At 36.0% G+C, this 17,732-nt stretch overlaps 2 protein-coding genes, 3 long non-coding RNA genes and 1 other non-coding gene across 7 annotated transcripts; 3 read left to right on the top strand and 3 right to left on the bottom strand.

Annotated features, from left to right (window-relative positions):
* Positions 1–296: 296 nt before the first annotated feature.
* LOC125474893 lies at positions 297–804 on the bottom strand. Its single transcript, XR_007256305.1, has 3 exons — positions 773–804; positions 586–681; positions 297–484 (listed from the first exon to the last, which is right to left on the bottom strand). It is a non-coding gene; the product is annotated as an uncharacterized LOC125474893 (long non-coding RNA).
* LOC125474892 lies at positions 793–2,699 on the bottom strand. 2 transcript variants are annotated; one of them, XR_007256304.1, is made up of 5 exons: positions 1,728–2,699; positions 1,541–1,583; positions 1,274–1,429; positions 1,066–1,139; positions 793–828 (listed from the first exon to the last, which is right to left on the bottom strand). It is a non-coding gene; the product is annotated as an uncharacterized LOC125474892 (long non-coding RNA). The 2 variants fall into 2 exon arrangements; XR_007256303.1 differs by lacking the exon at positions 1,728–2,699 and having other exon boundaries at positions 1,274–1,720.
* Positions 2,700–7,833: 5,134 nt separating this feature from the next.
* Positions 7,834–10,047, top strand: LOC103942207 (scarecrow-like protein 32). The gene has a single exon (XM_009352403.3). It carries the CDS (start codon positions 8,137–8,139, stop codon positions 9,466–9,468), a length of 1,332 nt encoding a protein of 443 aa, XP_009350678.2. The 5' UTR covers positions 7,834–8,136; the 3' UTR covers positions 9,469–10,047.
* Positions 10,048–10,123: 76 nt separating this feature from the next.
* Positions 10,124–11,541, top strand: LOC103942206. The gene is made up of 2 exons (XR_666613.3): positions 10,124–10,784; positions 11,091–11,541. It is a non-coding gene; the product is annotated as an uncharacterized LOC103942206 (long non-coding RNA).
* Positions 11,542–12,909: 1,368 nt separating this feature from the next.
* Positions 12,910–13,003, bottom strand: TRNAY-GUA. The gene is made up of 2 exons: positions 12,967–13,003; positions 12,910–12,945 (listed from the first exon to the last, which is right to left on the bottom strand). It is a non-coding gene; the product is annotated as a tRNA-Tyr (tRNA).
* A 942-nt stretch (positions 13,004–13,945) lies between these two features.
* On the top strand, positions 13,946–17,297 carry LOC103933474 (BTB/POZ domain-containing protein At3g22104-like). The gene is made up of 3 exons (XM_048579131.1): positions 13,946–14,573; positions 15,384–16,496; positions 16,640–17,297. The coding sequence occupies exons 1-3, from the start codon at positions 14,511–14,513 to the stop codon at positions 17,099–17,101; spliced, it is 1,638 nt and encodes a 545-aa protein (XP_048435088.1). The 5' UTR covers positions 13,946–14,510; the 3' UTR covers positions 17,102–17,297.
* The last annotated feature ends 435 nt before the right edge of the window (positions 17,298–17,732 follow it).

The following is a 17,732-nucleotide window of genomic DNA, read 5'->3' as shown; positions in this document are numbered from 1 at the left end:
AAGCTAGTACTAACGAAACACTCAAAAAAGGCAAAACTCATTTTCATTTCTTCCTAAAATTAAACATAAAAATGTAAAAATTGATCTGCTTCAAACTCAGAGATTTGGCAGAATGGTCTACGAATAACAGAATCAAATTCTCTAACTTCTCACGCTCTAATAAGTAGCTTTCCTCAAGCTCTTGGAACCACTTTATGCAATGTTTCAGCCTTTTAACATACTCTCAGTCTCACATTTTTCCTAGAAAATCAATTAACATTAAATTTCATAATCTAAAAATATAGCCAAAACCCATCTCAGGTAAACTAATCCCAATAAAATTAAAAAACTAATACATTCAAATTTCAAAGAGCAAACAAAATTAATAATAATAAAGTTAAGAAGTGAAAGCTCACAGATCTTGAGATTGAATACATCCTTCCTTTTGCGTCTCTGGCTCAACAATGCATCAACGCTGCAAATACAATCTTTTCATTTGCAATCTCTGCATATCCTCGATAATTAAAAAGAAGCAGAAGCACAACATACCACTGAGCATTAAACCTAAACCCAACTAAGGAGATCAGGTAATCTACTTGAACATACCAACTTAGGGTCCTTGTGCCACTTCATCGTAATTTTGCAAATAGACAACTTTATGTCCTCGCATTTGGCAACAATTTCCATGTCTCATAATTTCCCCTAAAATTGGCACCAAATAAAGTGATATAAGCAGAGGAGAATCAAGCAATGGAAACTCTACCTATACACATATAACACATGTTTGACTGACCTCAGGTCTATAGAAAGGATGTCATGCTTGACCTCCAGTTTGGGTGTTCCTCCTTTCTATGCATTATATAAAACGAAGCAAAAATTTTGAGAAAAAAAGAAATCGATATACCAGAGCATATGACAAATAAATAACTATATAAAAAAATATCAATTTTATGTAATTAGAAGAAAAGAAAACTCAGAAAGATAATTTAAATTTTAGAGAGCTGCCTTCGAAGCGTTAGACAACTATCACTGGAAGCTTGTAATGACTACCCAGTTCACAATTGTGAAGTTGGAAGAGGAACTTACAGAAATCATTTATACTCCCTCAGGATTTACATATCTCAAGTAGTCCTCCCAGTTGTTGCTAGTCTCATCATAGCCTAAAAGAAATTCACAAAACCATTCATATCACACACATGAATTTTGATATAAAAAATATACATGAATTTAAAGAAGAATCTGACAATCCATAAATAAACCAATCTAAAGCAAAGACTTCACCCATAAGTTTTACCTCCATAGTAATAGGCAGCAGACAGATAATAGTTATGGAGATAGCACATATATGAATCCATGAAATCAGGTAACAAAGGGGTAGCAGACGCTCTGATGTGATTTATCCATTTGTAGCATTACCAGAATGAATAGACCCGTATTGGTTAACAGAAGGCTGCATGGAAAAAAGAACTCAAGCTTGGAACCATATAACATAAATGAATGAATGTTTCAAATGCAGTTTGTTAATAGTTTTTCACGATCAATTGTTGTGATACCTAAATACCTTATCTCACCCTGTTCAATTTATATCACGTCTCATACCATAACTACAAACAAATACACAGTTACTCAGTTTCTCAAACAATCAACTTTCACAACATACAAAATAAAACTATCACAATATTACAAAAACAAAAAACAAAAAAAATTGTTCCACAAAAGCCTCAAAGGAAAAAACCAAAATTATTTACCTTGAGCACAAAGGGCTTCGAAAGCTTCACACAAAAGCCCCAAAAAATGAAGAGTAACGTCGCCTGAAACGAAAAACAGAAGCAAATGATACGCGCAGACAACGAATCTAACAATATAAACAAAACCCAAAATTACAAAAACAAAATTCATAGACAAATCCCATCTAAATATCGAAAAATGTCAGCGAGATTCTCTCACCCATGCAAATATCTAGATCATTGTCAGATTCCAATCAACTTTTGTTAATTGAATTAACGTTAATAAATTGTAATAGGAAGTAATGATTATGTCCAACCTTCGGGTCAACATTTGTAGGCTATATCTACAGAAACTACCAAAAAAATTTAAAGGCCATACTAAGAAAGTAAAAAAAACGCATCAGCAAACGCCAGGGGTTTCATACCTTTTATAAACCTTGAGCACAAAGTGGTTCTAAGGTTGCACATGAAAGCCCCAAAATTACAAACGCAAAATTTAAACACAAAACCCCCAAAATTATAAAATCAAAATTTAATCTGCTACCCCTTCTCTCCCGTTTTTCTCTCACCCTAATCTCCATTTCTTCAAATGACCTAACTCCCTGTCTCCGTGTATACTCCTTATCTTTCTCATTAAATCAAAACTCTCAAACCCAATTCAAAGCCTCATCAGAACCCATAGCATAATCTAATGAAAAATATTACCCAAAAAAAAAAAAGATTCAATTTTTAATATTTTAAAATTGAAGAAAACACAACCCATAGATTTGAAAAAAAAAAAAAAAAAGAACTCCGAGATGTAGGATTCAAAGAACTTACCAGAAAACGTTAACCTTTTTGGCTTAAAATCATCTTCAATCCAAATCAAAAAGCTGAAGAAGCTTAAACTACTTCAGATTTTTCCAGTGAGCCAAGATTTGACAGGGATAGAAACGCAAGTTTGAGAGCGATGGAGACTATGGCGACAAATAGAAGGGGAGAAAAGCTTGAGAGCGATGGAGACCATGGCGACAAAGGCAAAGGGAGAAAAGCTTGCAAAACACTGAGAAGACGGCGAGAGAGAGAAGAGAAATGGAAAGCAAAGAAAGAACACGCAGAGAACTGAAACAGAAACGGCAGCGATGATGGACGCGTGCCAAGCAAGGAACAGAAAATGAAGATCGAACCTAGAGGCACACTGATGAGAGACGCGTGGTCTGGGAGGACAAAACCGCCATTTTACTGTGAAAAAAAACGCTGAAGACCAATTGGGGGTCATTTTCGTCCTTGCACTGTCCGTAAACAGTGCACCAGAGTTTGAGTTTTAGTATAGAAATAATGTCTCATAACCTTTGTGTTGCCACACTGTGAATTCACTGAATTCTGCGGTATGAAGCGGACGAGAAACATAATTATAACCTAAAAAAATATATACTAGGAGTAAATCTACAAGGGCTAATTAGAAAGAAAACATTATTATATTGGAATACGACATAAGTTAATAAAAGGACCCAAGAGGAGTCCAGCATAGCATAAGATAGTTATATTTTCATAGTACACCAGTGAAATATAACATAATACAAAATATATTAATTGTCCTCGTCATCGCTGCTTAAAATCTCAACGGTAACATTCTGCATATTTCGTGAGCTCAACTATGGGACAGACAGACCTCTAGGACGAATTTGTGCTTGATAAGTGCGTGGTTCTTCAATAATAACGACAGAATTGGTAGACTGTTCAGTTGTTGTTTCAGCAGAAACCAAATTGACAGGATATTGTTCTGTCCTACCTGGGTTTGCCCATGCTGGCAATACACGTCCTTGAGGTGCGCGTACGCATCCGTTATTGAAGGGTAATGCGTAGCCAAGGCGACCATCAACAAAAGTAGTAAGAATGTACTGATTATTAAAAGGACGAGGCATGCGCCCGGCATTAACAGGTTGTCGTGGACGTTGAACTGGAGGATTCGTTGTGGAATTTTCTGTTGTAATGTTGGAAGCAATATACGAATGTGATGCTGGAGATTCAGTTCCAATTCTAACTCCACGACGTCGCCTGTCCGCCATTGTCAATGATGTAGAACTTGCTCAAATTCAAAAGAAACATATGTGTATGAAGCAACCTTCTTAATTTCCATATACAAATTAGTAAGGGAGTGTGTGGACGTTTTATAGTAGAATAAAGGCACAAATCCATAATTGTGCCAACATATTCTTTTGCTATAGAGTATTTATTATTTATTAATATTTACTGGACACAATTTCTAACATTTGTGTCAGAAAAGAGGAATTTATAATTATTAAAATATATTCTCTATTTGAAGACCCAATGAGAAGTAGAGTGATTTATTATTTATTAATATTTAGTGGACACAATTTCTATCATTAGTGTCATAAAAAGGAATCTACAATTATTAACTCATTTGTCTATCTGAAGACCAACTAACTTTTGCACAGAGACCAACCCTAAGGGCACAATTGTTGGTTATGTGTCACTGCAGGTAGGACTTTAAAACCAAAAACCATATCACCAAGTATAAAAAACAAACCTGCAAGAAGATAACAATCCAAAAAGCAATTCAAAAAGATACGAATCTAACAAACATTCATTGCACCTGGAAATGATCCTTTGTAAATCTAAAACATGCCACTTAGTACTATGGTGTAGTGGTATTCTTTTTTACTTGTAAGTGAGAGATCTGAGGTTCAGCTTTCGGGAAAAACAAATTTGAACAACATTATTGCTAACTTATTTTGAGGCTAAAATATTGCACGGTAATAAACAGCTTCATACCATTATTTACCACAATTTTATAAATTTTAATTATTGGTGTGCTAGTGGAGGTAAAGACAAACGAGAGAGAACATATAGTGCCTTTGACAAATAATTTTTATAGACACAAAATATTTTTTGTGCCCATTTTCAGTAAAAAAGTTGTCATGTGATCCCACTTGACACGATTTCCGTGCCCATTACTGTTTTGTGTCTGCTTTTTTTAACATTGGGCACAATAGATGGTGCCCTCTATGGAATGGGAATTGTTTAAGCTTTTTGGTGGTCAAATTGACACAAAATTCTCAATTGTGCCCTTTATTTTGTACCCAAAGCTCATTTTTCTTGTAGTGATACATATATATATATATACACATATATACATATATATATATACACATATATACATATATATATATATATATATATATATATATTAGATTGATGGTTAGGGTGAAAATCACTATGCGTAGATGAGTTATATTTCACATAAATTAAGCAAGCAGAATTGCCTAATTGTTTTGACGTGGCATAAATGTCGTCTTACCCTACTGAATTATCTTTTCAAGGCACATACATTACCATCTTCTTGAATCGTTCCACTACAAACAGAATAGAGTTCGAGAGTTCTGGGTATTGTTTCTCTTCATGGTTCTCATCATATGTCTGGATTGGGGTGGGAATAATCTGCACATCGCATATTGTGATCACTAAGCACATGTTCTCCACAGGTAATCTATAACGTACTAATAAAATACACATGTTATAACATAAATGAATCGATAACGTACCACGTGACAATATAACTATCATTAATCTTTTAATTAATTTAAAATTTTAATTAGTTTCTGCATACTATAGACCAAACAAAGTAAAAAAAGTTTTAGAGTCGATGGAGACAAGACGTACGTTACACTTGCACATAATACAATTCCCTTTACCCTAGCCAGGAACCATGTGAAATCTAAATCACAAGATTTTCGTCGGATTGTCAAGGTAAAGTGAGAGTGACATGTCTCTTATATATGTACAGCAGCCGGCAGTCTAGCCAAAGCCCCAGTACAGCTTTTCCAGCAACAAATTATTCCGGAGAAAAATATGAAACTGATTTTCATGAATCATCATCGATGGTTCAAACCAGAATCGAAATAACTCCATTGTTTTCTTTTTGTAGTTTTCTTACCGTCTAAATGCATGAAGAATACATATATAATGGTCTCAGCACTAATACGTACGTCCTCTATCATAATTATTGGTATGTATTTATAATGACTGAATTTCTTTGGTTGTCCTTAGCATGCACGATCAGAAGCATGCAACTGAGTTGTGGATATCAATTAGGATAGTGTTGTTCACACACTTATTTTTATTTCTCCTGCATTCTTATTAATTTTTTGTCATTGATTTTCTCCAATTCATTCGATCCGATGACCGAAAATTGAGAGAGATGTGTGATAAGTAAAAATGGATGTGTGGATAGCACTACCCTCAAATAAATGTGCAAATAAGTCAACTATGTTGTGGCCTAAATTTAATTGAAGAAGAGAGAGAGTGCATCAGCATAGAGAGCAAAAAGAGAGGCGTAGGGAAAATTTTGTATGTGTCTTTTCCTCTTAACTTGCATTTATTTTTAGTAATTAAACATAATGGGTTTACTTACAAGTAAGAAAACCTAAGATTTTCCAAACTACATATAGTAATCCTAAATACAATCTACTAGGAATTATTACACAATCACACATGTGCTATGATCCATACCACAACAAGTTAAGTCCTAGCAAAAACATAAAATTAAACAACTATATGTAGAGAGACTTGTACACCACTACCGAATTCAACATTTGATATCAAATTTAATGGCGAGTGACAATGTATTTTCCGGTCACCAAATAACAAATAGAACGAGACAATTAGTTTGACATACGTTGTGTATGTATATATTAAACATAAATGATCTTATGTAATTCATAGTTTGATAACATAATAAAATAAATTATTCTCTGTTTGAAAATTTAATGTATAGTTAAGTATTATACTACACGTAATTAAAGATGAAGAACGACCCGAGTAGGGTATAGTACATAGTTATTCTTCTTGGTTACGGTCAACCCTAGTGAGCCATTATATATATACAATCCATGCATTTTAGTATTTTCTAGGGTTTCCCTCTGTTCAAACACTGCAAAGGACAAACCCATTTCAGCCTAAATAAGCTTGTTTAGTTTTCTGCACCTTCCCCCTCGTGGAATTCAATCCCTTTACTCTCAATCAATCATTTAGCAACAATTCCTTTTTTTTTTCCTTGCCGTTTTTAAATAAAGACTAACATTTTTCAAAGGTTTATGCAAATATTCCATTGTCTTTAACCCTTATATGGGAGTGACATCTATGTGAGATAATCAAATTTTGTCCTTGTGGGAAGAGGTCTAATTTGTTTTTTCCCCTGGCTTCACATGGCGCAAGAAACCAAGTTGAACTCTCATATGCATCGTGTATACAAGTGGAAGGAATGGGTAACCATCACAAAACTCAATGGCAAATCCATACTAATTCAATTTTAATGTTAAATTATTGTTGTGGTTTGTCTTAAATCATACTGCATGAACACTAATTCGACAAAAGACTGGCCGGCGAAGACAGCTTCTTTAACCTACTCTTTACTCTCTTCAACAGAAGTGGCCACAATAACTAGTCTCTTAAGAAAATGAAAGGGTGCGAAGTAATAATTAGCAATATGCCAAATTTGGTTGGAGAGTTAGCCCTAGCAGAGCTCCATCTATGCAAATTCATTAGATTCTTTTGATTATAGTGTGCGTAGTCGTAAATTAGCATTACCAACATAAGATATAATTTGGATTATATGAATTGACTAAGTTCCTAATACTACGTGCTTGACGATATCAATAATTTGCGATGTGTGCGTATCACACTACTTCATCTTGTATGCTCTATCTTGATAAATTTCACTAATTCATTAGACACTACCATGTAATTCTTTTTTTTTTTTTAATCTGAGTATGCCTCGAAATTGAGATCTCATTCATTAAAGGGGAGAGAAAAACTTGTAGCCAGTAGATCAGAGATCGTTACAAACTCATGTAATTCATCTCTCACATAATCTTTCTTGTTCTTATAGACTTTTCCGATCCTTTAGCTAGCTCACTCTATATCATTTAACATACCACTAAATTCACACGTATGCAACTTATTTAATTTGTACGGAGAATTCAAGAGAAATGTCAATCTACAATCATACGTGCAGCTAATTATCAATGTACTCTTGTCATTTTATTATGAATCTGAAAGTCCTTTTGCATATACACTGTATTTATATATGGATAATTAGGGATATATCTTCTTTCTCTAGTCTCTTAGTATATATATGGTTTAAAGTAGCAGATGAGCTATAGCTCTCAACTCTCTGCGCCTGTGCATGTCTCAGAGACAGAAACACACCTAATACACAAAAGCCATGGACAGCTTTCCATTAGCCAAATACCTCCCATATTTCTCTTGAACCTAGAAACTCGCATATACCAACAAGATAAAACCCTAGCTCTTCAATCCCATCCACCAATCTTTGCCGGACGCGTGTCTGACACCCCAAATATCTCGTTCCCGTCTTCCTCCCTCCTGAAATTCCTAATTTGTCACATACCTCCAATAATCAACAGCAATGAAAACTGAAGTTCGAGGAAGCATTACCTCCATTTCTCTCCAAAATCCAAGTACTGCTCTCCTCACCACCTCTCAGGGCACGTCTCTCACCGGTGCGCTTACTGGGTGTCTCGGAAGCCTCGACGGGGCATGTATTGAGAAGCTACTACTTCACTGTGCAAGTGCCCTAGAGAGCAATGATGTGACCTTGGCTCAACAAGTGATGTGGGTGCTCAACAATGTTGCCTCTTCTGTTGGTGACCCTAACCAAAGGCTCACCTCATGGATCTTGAGGGCACTAATTTCAAGAGCCTCAAAGGTTTGCCCTACACCTATGAATTTTAATGGAAGCAGTAGCACTAGTACCATTCCGAGTAGGTTGATGTCGGTGACCGAGCTAGCCGGGTATGTTGATCTAATCCCATGGCACCGATTCGGATATTGTGCATCAAATAGTGCAATTTTTAAGGCAATTCAAGGGTGCCCAAAAGTTCATATCTTAGATTTTAGCATCACTCATTGTATGCAATGGCCTACTTTAATAGATGCATTGGCCAAAAGGCCTGAGGGTCCTCCTTTGCTTAGAGTCACTGTGCCTAATTGGAGGCCACAAGTCCCTCCTTTGCTCAATGTTTCAAGCGAAGAAGTTGGTCTTCGTTTGGCGAATTTCTCTAGGTTTAGAGATGTCCCTTTTGAGTTCAATGTGATTGAAAACTCATCCTCTTTGGAATTGCTAGTTACCACTGAATTAAACCCTTCCTCACTAGACCTCCGGGAAGATGAGGTTTTGGTTGTGAATTGTCAAAATTGGTTACGCTATCTTTCCGATGAGCCACGTGGTGATATCCCTGGCCATCAAGATGGTTCGATGCGCAACACTTTCCTTAACACGATTAGATCCCTTAACCCTAGAATCATAGTTGTGGTAGATGAAGATTCTGATCTTAGTGTACCAAGTCTTAGCTCAAGAATAACAACTTGTTTTAATTATCTTTGGATACCCTTTGATTCCTTGGAAACATTCTTGCCCAAAGATAGTACCCAAAGGATGGATTATGAATCTGATGTTGGTCACAAAATTGAAAACATTATTGGTTTTGAAGGGCACCAAAGAATAGAGAGGTTGGAGTCAGGTGTCACAATGTCACAAAGATTGAGAAACATTGGTTTTTCAAGTACTATATTTTGTGAAGAGACTGCTAGGGAAGTCAAGGCCTTGCTAGATGAACATGCAAGTGGTTGGGGCATGAAACGTGAAGAAGATATGTTGGTGCTCACATGGAAGGGACACAACTCAGTTTTTGCCACAGCTTGGGTCCCAAATCCAAATGGGTTGCTAATTGAGGATTAACTCGGTGTTTGTGTGGCCTGAAGTGATTTCCTTACTCTCGTTTACTCATTCTACTTTCTCTTTGGTTTTGTCCCTTGATTCTCTTATGAGTGCAGAAAAAGAAACGAGGAGTGTGAAAACCATTTCCTCTATAAAACATGTTACCATGCAAGTGAAGTTACTGCAGTGGTCCAGGAGATTAAAGGAGAGGTAATGAAATGACAAAGCTCTGTGTGGTTACTTTTTTCTCTTCGTCAAAAAGCTGCAAATGAGCACAAGACAAAAAGGAAAACGGCAGGCATTTTGTGGAAAAACAAATTTCACGAGCACTTTGTTTTGAAGCTTTAGCTAGCTATGATCTGTCACATGAAAGGCGAAAGAGAGACATGTTCTTGTCTGTTGTATTGTATTAAGACAAAATCTAGCACTTTATGCAGGCTTTTGTTCCATAGGGCTACGTACTGTGAAATTAACTTTTTTAGCCTTTTATTTGATCATTAATAATGTAATTGTCCCCTCAAGAAGTGCTATTTCTGGTACTATTTCACACTAGAAGTGGAAAAGTGAAAGGAATGGCTTGGTGGCTAGTTCTTTTTCTTACTCAAATTAGTAACTAAGTACTTCTTATTACATTTTTTTTTTAATAAATGGTACTTCTTATTAAATTAGGTTTGCATGTTTCAATAAGATCAACTTGTGTTAAATGAAAACATCATGTAACCTAGAAGTAGGGCTGGAAAAAAAAAACCGAATTTCCCGAACCTGATTCGAAATTTCTTGAACCCGACCTGAAAAAAAAAACCGAACCCGAAAATCCCGAACTGAAATAGTCCGAAACTTTTGGTATGGGATTCGGTTTTGATAGACCTTTAGTTCGGTAATCCCTAACCGAACAACTATATTAATATATAATATGTATTTAATTTAAATTAGAAATTATAAACTATCTGGACCGTTGGATTGGTTGAGATTTAATCTCAACCATCCAATCTAAGTTATAGGGTTTCACACTCTCACATTTCTCACCAAAGCCTCAACCCTCAACCCTCTCATCCCTCTCGAGTTCTCACTTCTTTGACTCTGTTCTCTCCTCTGCCTCTACATTTCTGAGGTTAGTGGCTACGACTACTGCCATAACGGTTGCCTTTTCATGTCATGCCGCTGTTGTCCTTTCTTCCCTCTCTTCTTCCTCCTCCTTTGTATCTTTTTGATTCCCAAAACCCCAAAATAGCTCTTCTTTCATCTGCGTCGTCTCTGCTCAACCCAAATCCTCCGTTCTTCGCCACAAGCTTCGCCCACCTGCCATTGCCGCATCGGAGCAAAAACCATCATTTCAGGTCTTCATGATTAAATATGTGGTTTTAGGTCTTCATGATTAAATATGTGGTTTTTTTTGGGTTGTAGTCTTTTTCTCAAAATAATAATAATAATAATAATAATAATAATAATAATAATAATAATAATAATTTTGGGTTGTAGTCTTTTCTCAAAATAATAATAATAATAATAATAATAATAATAATAATAATAATGGGTTGTAATCTGATTCTTTATTTGATTTGAATTTTGTTTTGGGATCTGTTTGTTTGATCATTTTGAGCTTTTTACAGAATTTTTATTTTTAATTTTGTTTTGAATTGCAGAATGATGGTGCAATTTGGCTTCGTATGAATTGGATTTGGGCATGAAGGATCAATCCCAATCTATCCCGATATCCCGAAAAAAATTTTGGACATCCCGAAGTTCGGGAATCTTAGAAATTCGGTTCGGTTTTGAGATTTGAAATCCCATTCCGAAATATTTCGGTTTGGAAATCAGGATGATGGTTTTGGTTTGATATCCCATACCGAACCAGCCATACCTAGAAGTATTGGTCGTGCATCCAATTACTGATTTGCGGCTCAAGTGAGACAATCATTCACGCACGTGCGGGTAACTATCAGTAGTCGATGAGTGTGGACAAACACTTGTAAGCTCTTATGGTTTGAACAATTAATGAGTAATATAAGAATATAGGCATGCGCATATGAACGAAAGTGTACAAGTGTAAAAAGAGAAATCAAACAAGGACCACCACATCTTTTTATTTCATGAGTAAACATCTTTGTTCTTGATCCTAGAATCAAAATGACAGCAATCCAAATACCTCATATTAATTTGTTATCGTTAGTACCTATTTCGTGTCTCAACTAGTTAGACTCATGCTCCTTGAATCCTGATTACATGAACAATTTCAATTCAAACATGGGTTTGATTCACACTTCATGTTCTGAGAAATATTTACCATCCGAAAAGAGGAGTTTTAGTAACTTGTTGAGTTTCAAAATCACTATATTCACTAAAAGGGTCTTGCAACTAAAAATCTAGAATGTATGAGTTAGTGACAATGGGAAACATGATGTTGCGAATCTCATTCCCGCACAACAACATTGTGCGCCCCTTATCGTTCTCGCGTAGTGTTTGCAACTACTTTCTTTTAGTTCAAACTGGGTAGAAGGTCTGCTTTTCATTTCTGATGGAGCTTCAAGTATGGTTTACAAAACTTTTGTGTCAACATCTAAGTATTCTTTTTTTAAATAAATCTTCTAAGACTATTCTATTCTAGGGAAATAGATTTGAAATCAAACGCCACGATCAATTTTTTTTTCTTTTGTAAAATCAGAATTTATTAGGAGAGAAAAAAACAAAAAATAGAAGAAAGGAAAAAAAAGAACTAAAACACTAGCAGTTCAAAAGGAACTGTGGACAGCTACAACACGAGCCGAGTAAAATCCCTCAGAAGAACAGCACGCAAGCTTCAAGGAGAGACATTCACTCCATAAAAATATGCAAGTTATCAAGGCTTTTGGTCCATGCAATTCAATTTACTTCTAATAATTATTAGAAGTAAATTGAATTGCATTATTAGAAGTAAATTGATTTGCAAGGACCAAGGTAGAGGGATAATTTCCACGCTATTAAAAAGAGAACCCATCCAATAAAATCTTACCAAGAAAGCCCAAGACAAATCTTCCCACACTTTGTCATCAAATGTCTGATCAATTCGCCTAACACGCCTAACACACATTTACAACATTGGAATACTGTTCAAACTAAAATATGGGGTTTGAAACTTTGAATTACTAAAAATAAATTGGTTACATGGTCAGGAGTTGGAATTTGATTCTCTCATTGTCATTGACCGAAAAGAATTTGATTCTCCGGGTCCTCTCTTGTATAATATTTGCTGCATTTATTTCTACTCTTTAGTTTGATAGAAAAAATTAACTAAAATTTAAGGAAAATAAATCATAATTAAGAATATAAGAATATAAATAATAATTAAGAAAAAGAAATCCGACCTGCCGGATTCGAACCAGTGCTGCATTTATTTCTACTCTTTAGTTTGATAGAAAAAAATAACTAAAATTCAAGGAAAATAAATAATAATTAAGAATATAAATAATAATTAAGAAAAAGAAATCCGACCTGCCGGATTCGAACCAGCGACCTAAGGATGGCTGAGAGCATATTTACCCACTACAGTCCTCCGCTCTACCAACTGAGCTAAGGTCGGATTGGTGGTAAAAGTAGTACCAGGTGTTTATATCGATATATAAAATAGGTTTTTGGGCCTTTACGAATCCTACAATAGTGGGCCCTATTAAATTGTATGTTGGTGAAAGATTACTGCAAAAAAAGTTGGTAATTTCGTAATGTAATGAGATGAAATTGAAGTTTCCATATTGGTGTGATTTTTCCTTTGTGTTTTTTCCTTGGTGATTTTGATACGGTGACATAGTGTGCATACAAATGTGTCAAATAAAGTGGGAGAACATATTGGAGGAAAAATTTTGAGATGTGGACATTTTGGGTACACAATTTAGCATCTCCCTTATGAGAATTAGGAAACTAAAAGGTTGTATGGCAAAGAGTTTGTGTAGTTTATCTCATTTGACTCATAAAGCTTGTGAGCAACTTATATAATTTTATGAGTCAACTCAGGTTTGGTTCAAGCTTAGTTTGTTCATTAAAGTTTGGTTTATAAAAATTAAACTTTTGGATCTTATATTTAAAAATAAAAGAGTCATAAAACTTATATTAGTGTAGTTAAAATCTAAAAAATGTACGACGATTCAAACTAAAAATCGAATTTGTTTCACAATTAAACTTAACAAAGCCATCCAAGAAGCTTGAGCTTTGTTCACAAACGAATTAGGCCGAGCTTAAAAATTCATTTGAGTCGAGTTTGAGCATTTAGATATACACGTTTTATTCGACAAGACCCACTACATATAAGTGGAGTCCTCCGAACCCACCCCTACTAACAAATGTCCAAATAGCATCCCACCAAAACAAAATAAATAATTAGACATGGTCCCCATGTACAAATAACAAATCCTTGCTAGAAAGGGAAGTTTAACCCAATTAATAAAGTAGTGGATAGGGGAGAGAAGTAATAGGTGCATTGCACTGCACATCTACAGAGAGACTTGCAGCTATCAACGTGGAATAAAAACCAAAGGGAGGGAGGGAAAGCAGCAGCCAGCAACACAAAGGTTCACTTCCAAAACCTAATGGTCTAGTCCTCCCCACAAACCCCAAAAGAATAATCCCAATTCCAGCATTAATAATTATCCACTAATAGCATATACTTTCACCTAATAAATAAATAAATAAATTTCCTAAGCTTATAGATGCACTTTCTCTGGAAATGTCAGAATTAGGCTAGTGGTATACTGATAGTAACACACGCTTCAACCGCTCTCTCTTCTCTAAAAATCCCAGTTGAGAACCACCACATTGCTTCTGCCTGAACCAATAGCATCCAATTTTTTTTTTTTTGCGGTCACTAAAGTCCCAGACTCGTTCCCTTTGTCTTCTTCCCCATTAAGAATATGGATTTGTGTCCCCTTCGTCCTCCTCCTCCTCCCTCCTCCCCATTTGGCCTCCTCACCTCTCTGCCTCTGTCTCTGCTGCACCCTTAAAAAGATTACTTCTTTTGCTCTTCTGATTGCAAGTCCCAAAAAATAACTCTTGATTTGGAGTGGGTTTTTGTTTTTAACCTTTTTATTCAGTTTGTTATGGAAGTTCATTGTGAACTTGAAGTTGAAGTCAATGGGGAAGAGTCTTTCATGGTGGACAAGGTAATAATTCTGTGCTTGGCAAATTGTTTCAACTCCATTTTTTTACAGAAAAGTTCCATATTTTTTTTATCTGGATTACTCTCCATTTTATCCATCATGCCTGCTGAATTGCATGGATATTCCCTTTTTTAATGGGAAAATCCCATCTTTTTCTTTTGTCCAAATGTAATTATTTGATAACATTTTGTCTTGAATTGTGAAGTTTTGCTGATGAACTTTACCTGGGTAACTTTCCATTTATCCACCATGGCTGATGGATTGCAAAGATTCATCCTTTTCCCCCCACCATTTAATTCAAACACCTATATTGCATTGATGTGAGTCATGAACTCATGGCTGCCTTGGCTTTTTCTTCTTCTGGTTCTGTCTTTTTATTAAACAAGTTGCATACCTTTTTCATTTTCTTCATTCTCTCTCATTTATTGCTGCTGTTATGGGGGGCTCAAATGTTCACTTCTTTTGAGATGGGGGGTGATTGGCAGACCTAGCTCTCAACGTCACCACAATTTATTGCATATAACGACCTCTTTGCTTTCTTTGGTACCTTCTGGTGTAGAATGTAGATTCCCACATTTTATTGTATTTTGTTTCTTTTCCAATTCAATGTCTTCATTCTTTTGGTGGGTTTTCTGCGTTCTTGAATTTGTTCTGGGGTTTTGTGTTTATTGAGTTTCTTGTTTACTTGCTTGTTAAGAAGCCGAAGATCTTGCGTAACATTTTTCTCAGTAATTTACTGTTCTTGTTTTTACTTACTTTTTAATGGCTTTCAGCAAATGGTGTTAATTCTGGTTTTTCTGACCATTTTTGCAGAGAATTCTTGCCTCCTACTCTGGCAAATTGAGCAAATTACTTGGAAAATCAAAAGCCTCCTCAAGAAATCTTAAAGTGGTATTCCATGACTTTCCGGGAGGAGCGGAGAGTTTTGAGCTGATTTCAAGGTTCTGTTACAACAATGGCAGCATTTACATAACTCCTTCCAACATTTCCCTCCTTTACTGCGCTGCGCAGTTCATGGAAATGAACAATTCTGTAGCCAGAAAACATAATTTGTTAGAAAAAGCGGAGAAATCATTTCAAGATATCAGGTATTGGTCATGGTCTGAGCTTTTGACGGCTTTGAAGCAGTGCCAGGATTTGCTTCCGGTTGTGAATTCTTTGAGTCTAGTTGAGAAATGCTTGGATACCCTCATTGCGAGATTGCCTTTGACAAGCGAAGCAAGTCCTTGTCCTTCGACTTCATCCCCCGATAGCTCTGGTATTCGGTTTTCATGTGATACTAGAAGCACTGAGAGTTTGAAAGCTAGCTTCTCTTGCGCACCCTGGTGGTTCGAGGATCTTCTAGTTTTAGGTCCAGATTTGCTTGAAATGCTTGTCAAGGCCATGGTTTCGCGAAAACTCGATCATGTTATCATTAGTAGGTTCCTCTTTTATTACCAGAAATCGAAGTTTTACACGGTCAAATCTGATACCAAGCGCACCATTGCTGAAACGGTCATTGAGATGCTGTATATGCTTGATCAGAGCTGTGTTTCTTGCAAGAGCTTATTCGGGATTCTACATGTTTCACTGAATTTTAACTTAAACAGAAGTATCAGGAATAAGTTGGAGAATATGATTGGTTCACAACTCGATAAAGCAACATTGGACAATTTGCTTGTTCCATCCCCACAAGGAATCAATTACTTGTATGATGTCAATCTTGTTCTAAGGTTCTTGAAATCATTTCTGCGTGACGGAGGAACCTGTCAAGCGTCTCCAATGCGATTAAGGAAAGTTTCTGGCTTGGTTGATTTGTATATAGCAGAAGTAGCCCCAGATCCTTGTTTGAAGCCTTCAAAGTTTCTGGCTTTAGCTATCGCCCTGCCGGATTCGGCAAGAGACTCCTATGATGAGCTCTACCATGCCATAGACATGTATATACAGGTATTGGATTCGTCTCAAGGAAATCTTTGTTCTTGTAACTTTTGTTTCGATTACTTATGATCCAATAATTCACATAGCACATTTGGAGAAAACTAACATCATTGAGCATATTTTGAACTTGTTTTTTATCTGCTTTGTCATAGGTGCACGCAGGATTGTCCGAAGACAAAAAGATGAAAATATGTTGTGTGCTGAACTATGAGAAGCTCTCGGCAGAGACTTGTATACACCTTTCAAAGAACACAAAATTTCCATCAAAATCTGCAGTCCAAGCTCTTGTCTCTCAGCAATCCAAGCTCAAAAAGTTACTCCAAACAACCAACAACTTTAATTCCTATGCCACCTCCCCTTATAGCGCCACTACTGAGGCAAAAAATTGGGGACTAAGGAAAGATGATGCCAAAGAACAACATGTGCTTTACGCCGGAAAACTCGATCTCTCAACTGACAACGAGAAGTTCAGAGCACATTTGCAAGGCATGCAATGCAGGGTCATGGAATTGGAGAAAGTTTGCAAGAAAATGCAATCTCAAATGGCAAAGTTTACAAAATCGAAGGCATCAAGCCACAGCCATACAAGATCTTTGCCCAAACTTTGTTCATGAGACCAGTTTTGCATTTCATTCCATTAGTTTTAAGCATTATCCCATATTTGTATATAGCTCAAGGAAATTGTTTTTCTTCTTATTTTTACATGTTTTTAGCAGATTTTTCTTTCTTTGCTGCATAACTAAAGTTGTTTCAGTTAGAGAGATTGTAACATCTTTGGTTGTACAGTTACATAAAGAGAACTTCTGTTGATTCATTTCTTTTTTATTGATGGTCCCTCTGCTACTTTCCTATAGTGCTCTGGGTAGATGGGACTAAATGCAAGGTTAAGTCATTTTCTTCCAGTCACCCTCACGCTTCTGGAATGCAAGCTGGCAACCATATCTTCTGCATGAACATATGAGGGTAAGTGAAAGCTGATCATCATTTATGACATACTTTTCTGTTTTGAGTTACCGGATTTTGCAGATGAACTAGGGCAGTTTGTTCATACCACCTGGGAGAGGAGAGATAATAACACATTATTAGTTACTTTCCAATAGTTTTTTTACAGAAAAATATATAGACATGACATACTATGTAATCGAGATGTCGACGATATGAACATCTCAATAATCGATAACATGTCGATATTAAGTGGTCGGACATGCCACGTGATCAGGCAGCCTGACTTAAATTTTTTTCACC

This window comes from the organism of the source record quoted next, unplaced genomic scaffold (genome assembly GCF_019419815.1).
Source record: "Pyrus x bretschneideri cultivar Hongxiangsu unplaced genomic scaffold, Pyrus_bretschneideri_v1 Contig13, whole genome shotgun sequence".
Classification (NCBI taxonomy): domain Eukaryota; kingdom Viridiplantae; phylum Streptophyta; class Magnoliopsida; order Rosales; family Rosaceae; genus Pyrus; species Pyrus x bretschneideri.
Note: the sequence above shows the minus strand (reverse complement) of the source record. Positions and strands in the feature narration are given on the sequence as shown.

What these genes read in the sequence shown, in the direction of transcription:
- LOC103933474 (XM_048579131.1), top strand. Translation starts at nt 14,511, where the DNA reads ATGGAAGTTCATTGTGAACTTGAAGTTGAAGTCAATGGGGAAGAGTCT. An exon ending in AGTCTTTCATGGTGGACAAG is followed by an intron (nt 14,574 to 15,383) that starts GTAATAATTCTG and finishes CCATTTTTGCAG; the next exon opens with AGAATTCTTGCCTCCTACTC. An exon ending in CCATAGACATGTATATACAG is followed by an intron (nt 16,497 to 16,639) that starts GTATTGGATTCG and finishes GCTTTGTCATAG; the next exon opens with GTGCACGCAGGATTGTCCGA.
- LOC103942207 (XM_009352403.3), top strand. Translation starts at nt 8,137, where the DNA reads ATGAAAACTGAAGTTCGAGGAAGCATTACCTCCATTTCTCTCCAAAAT.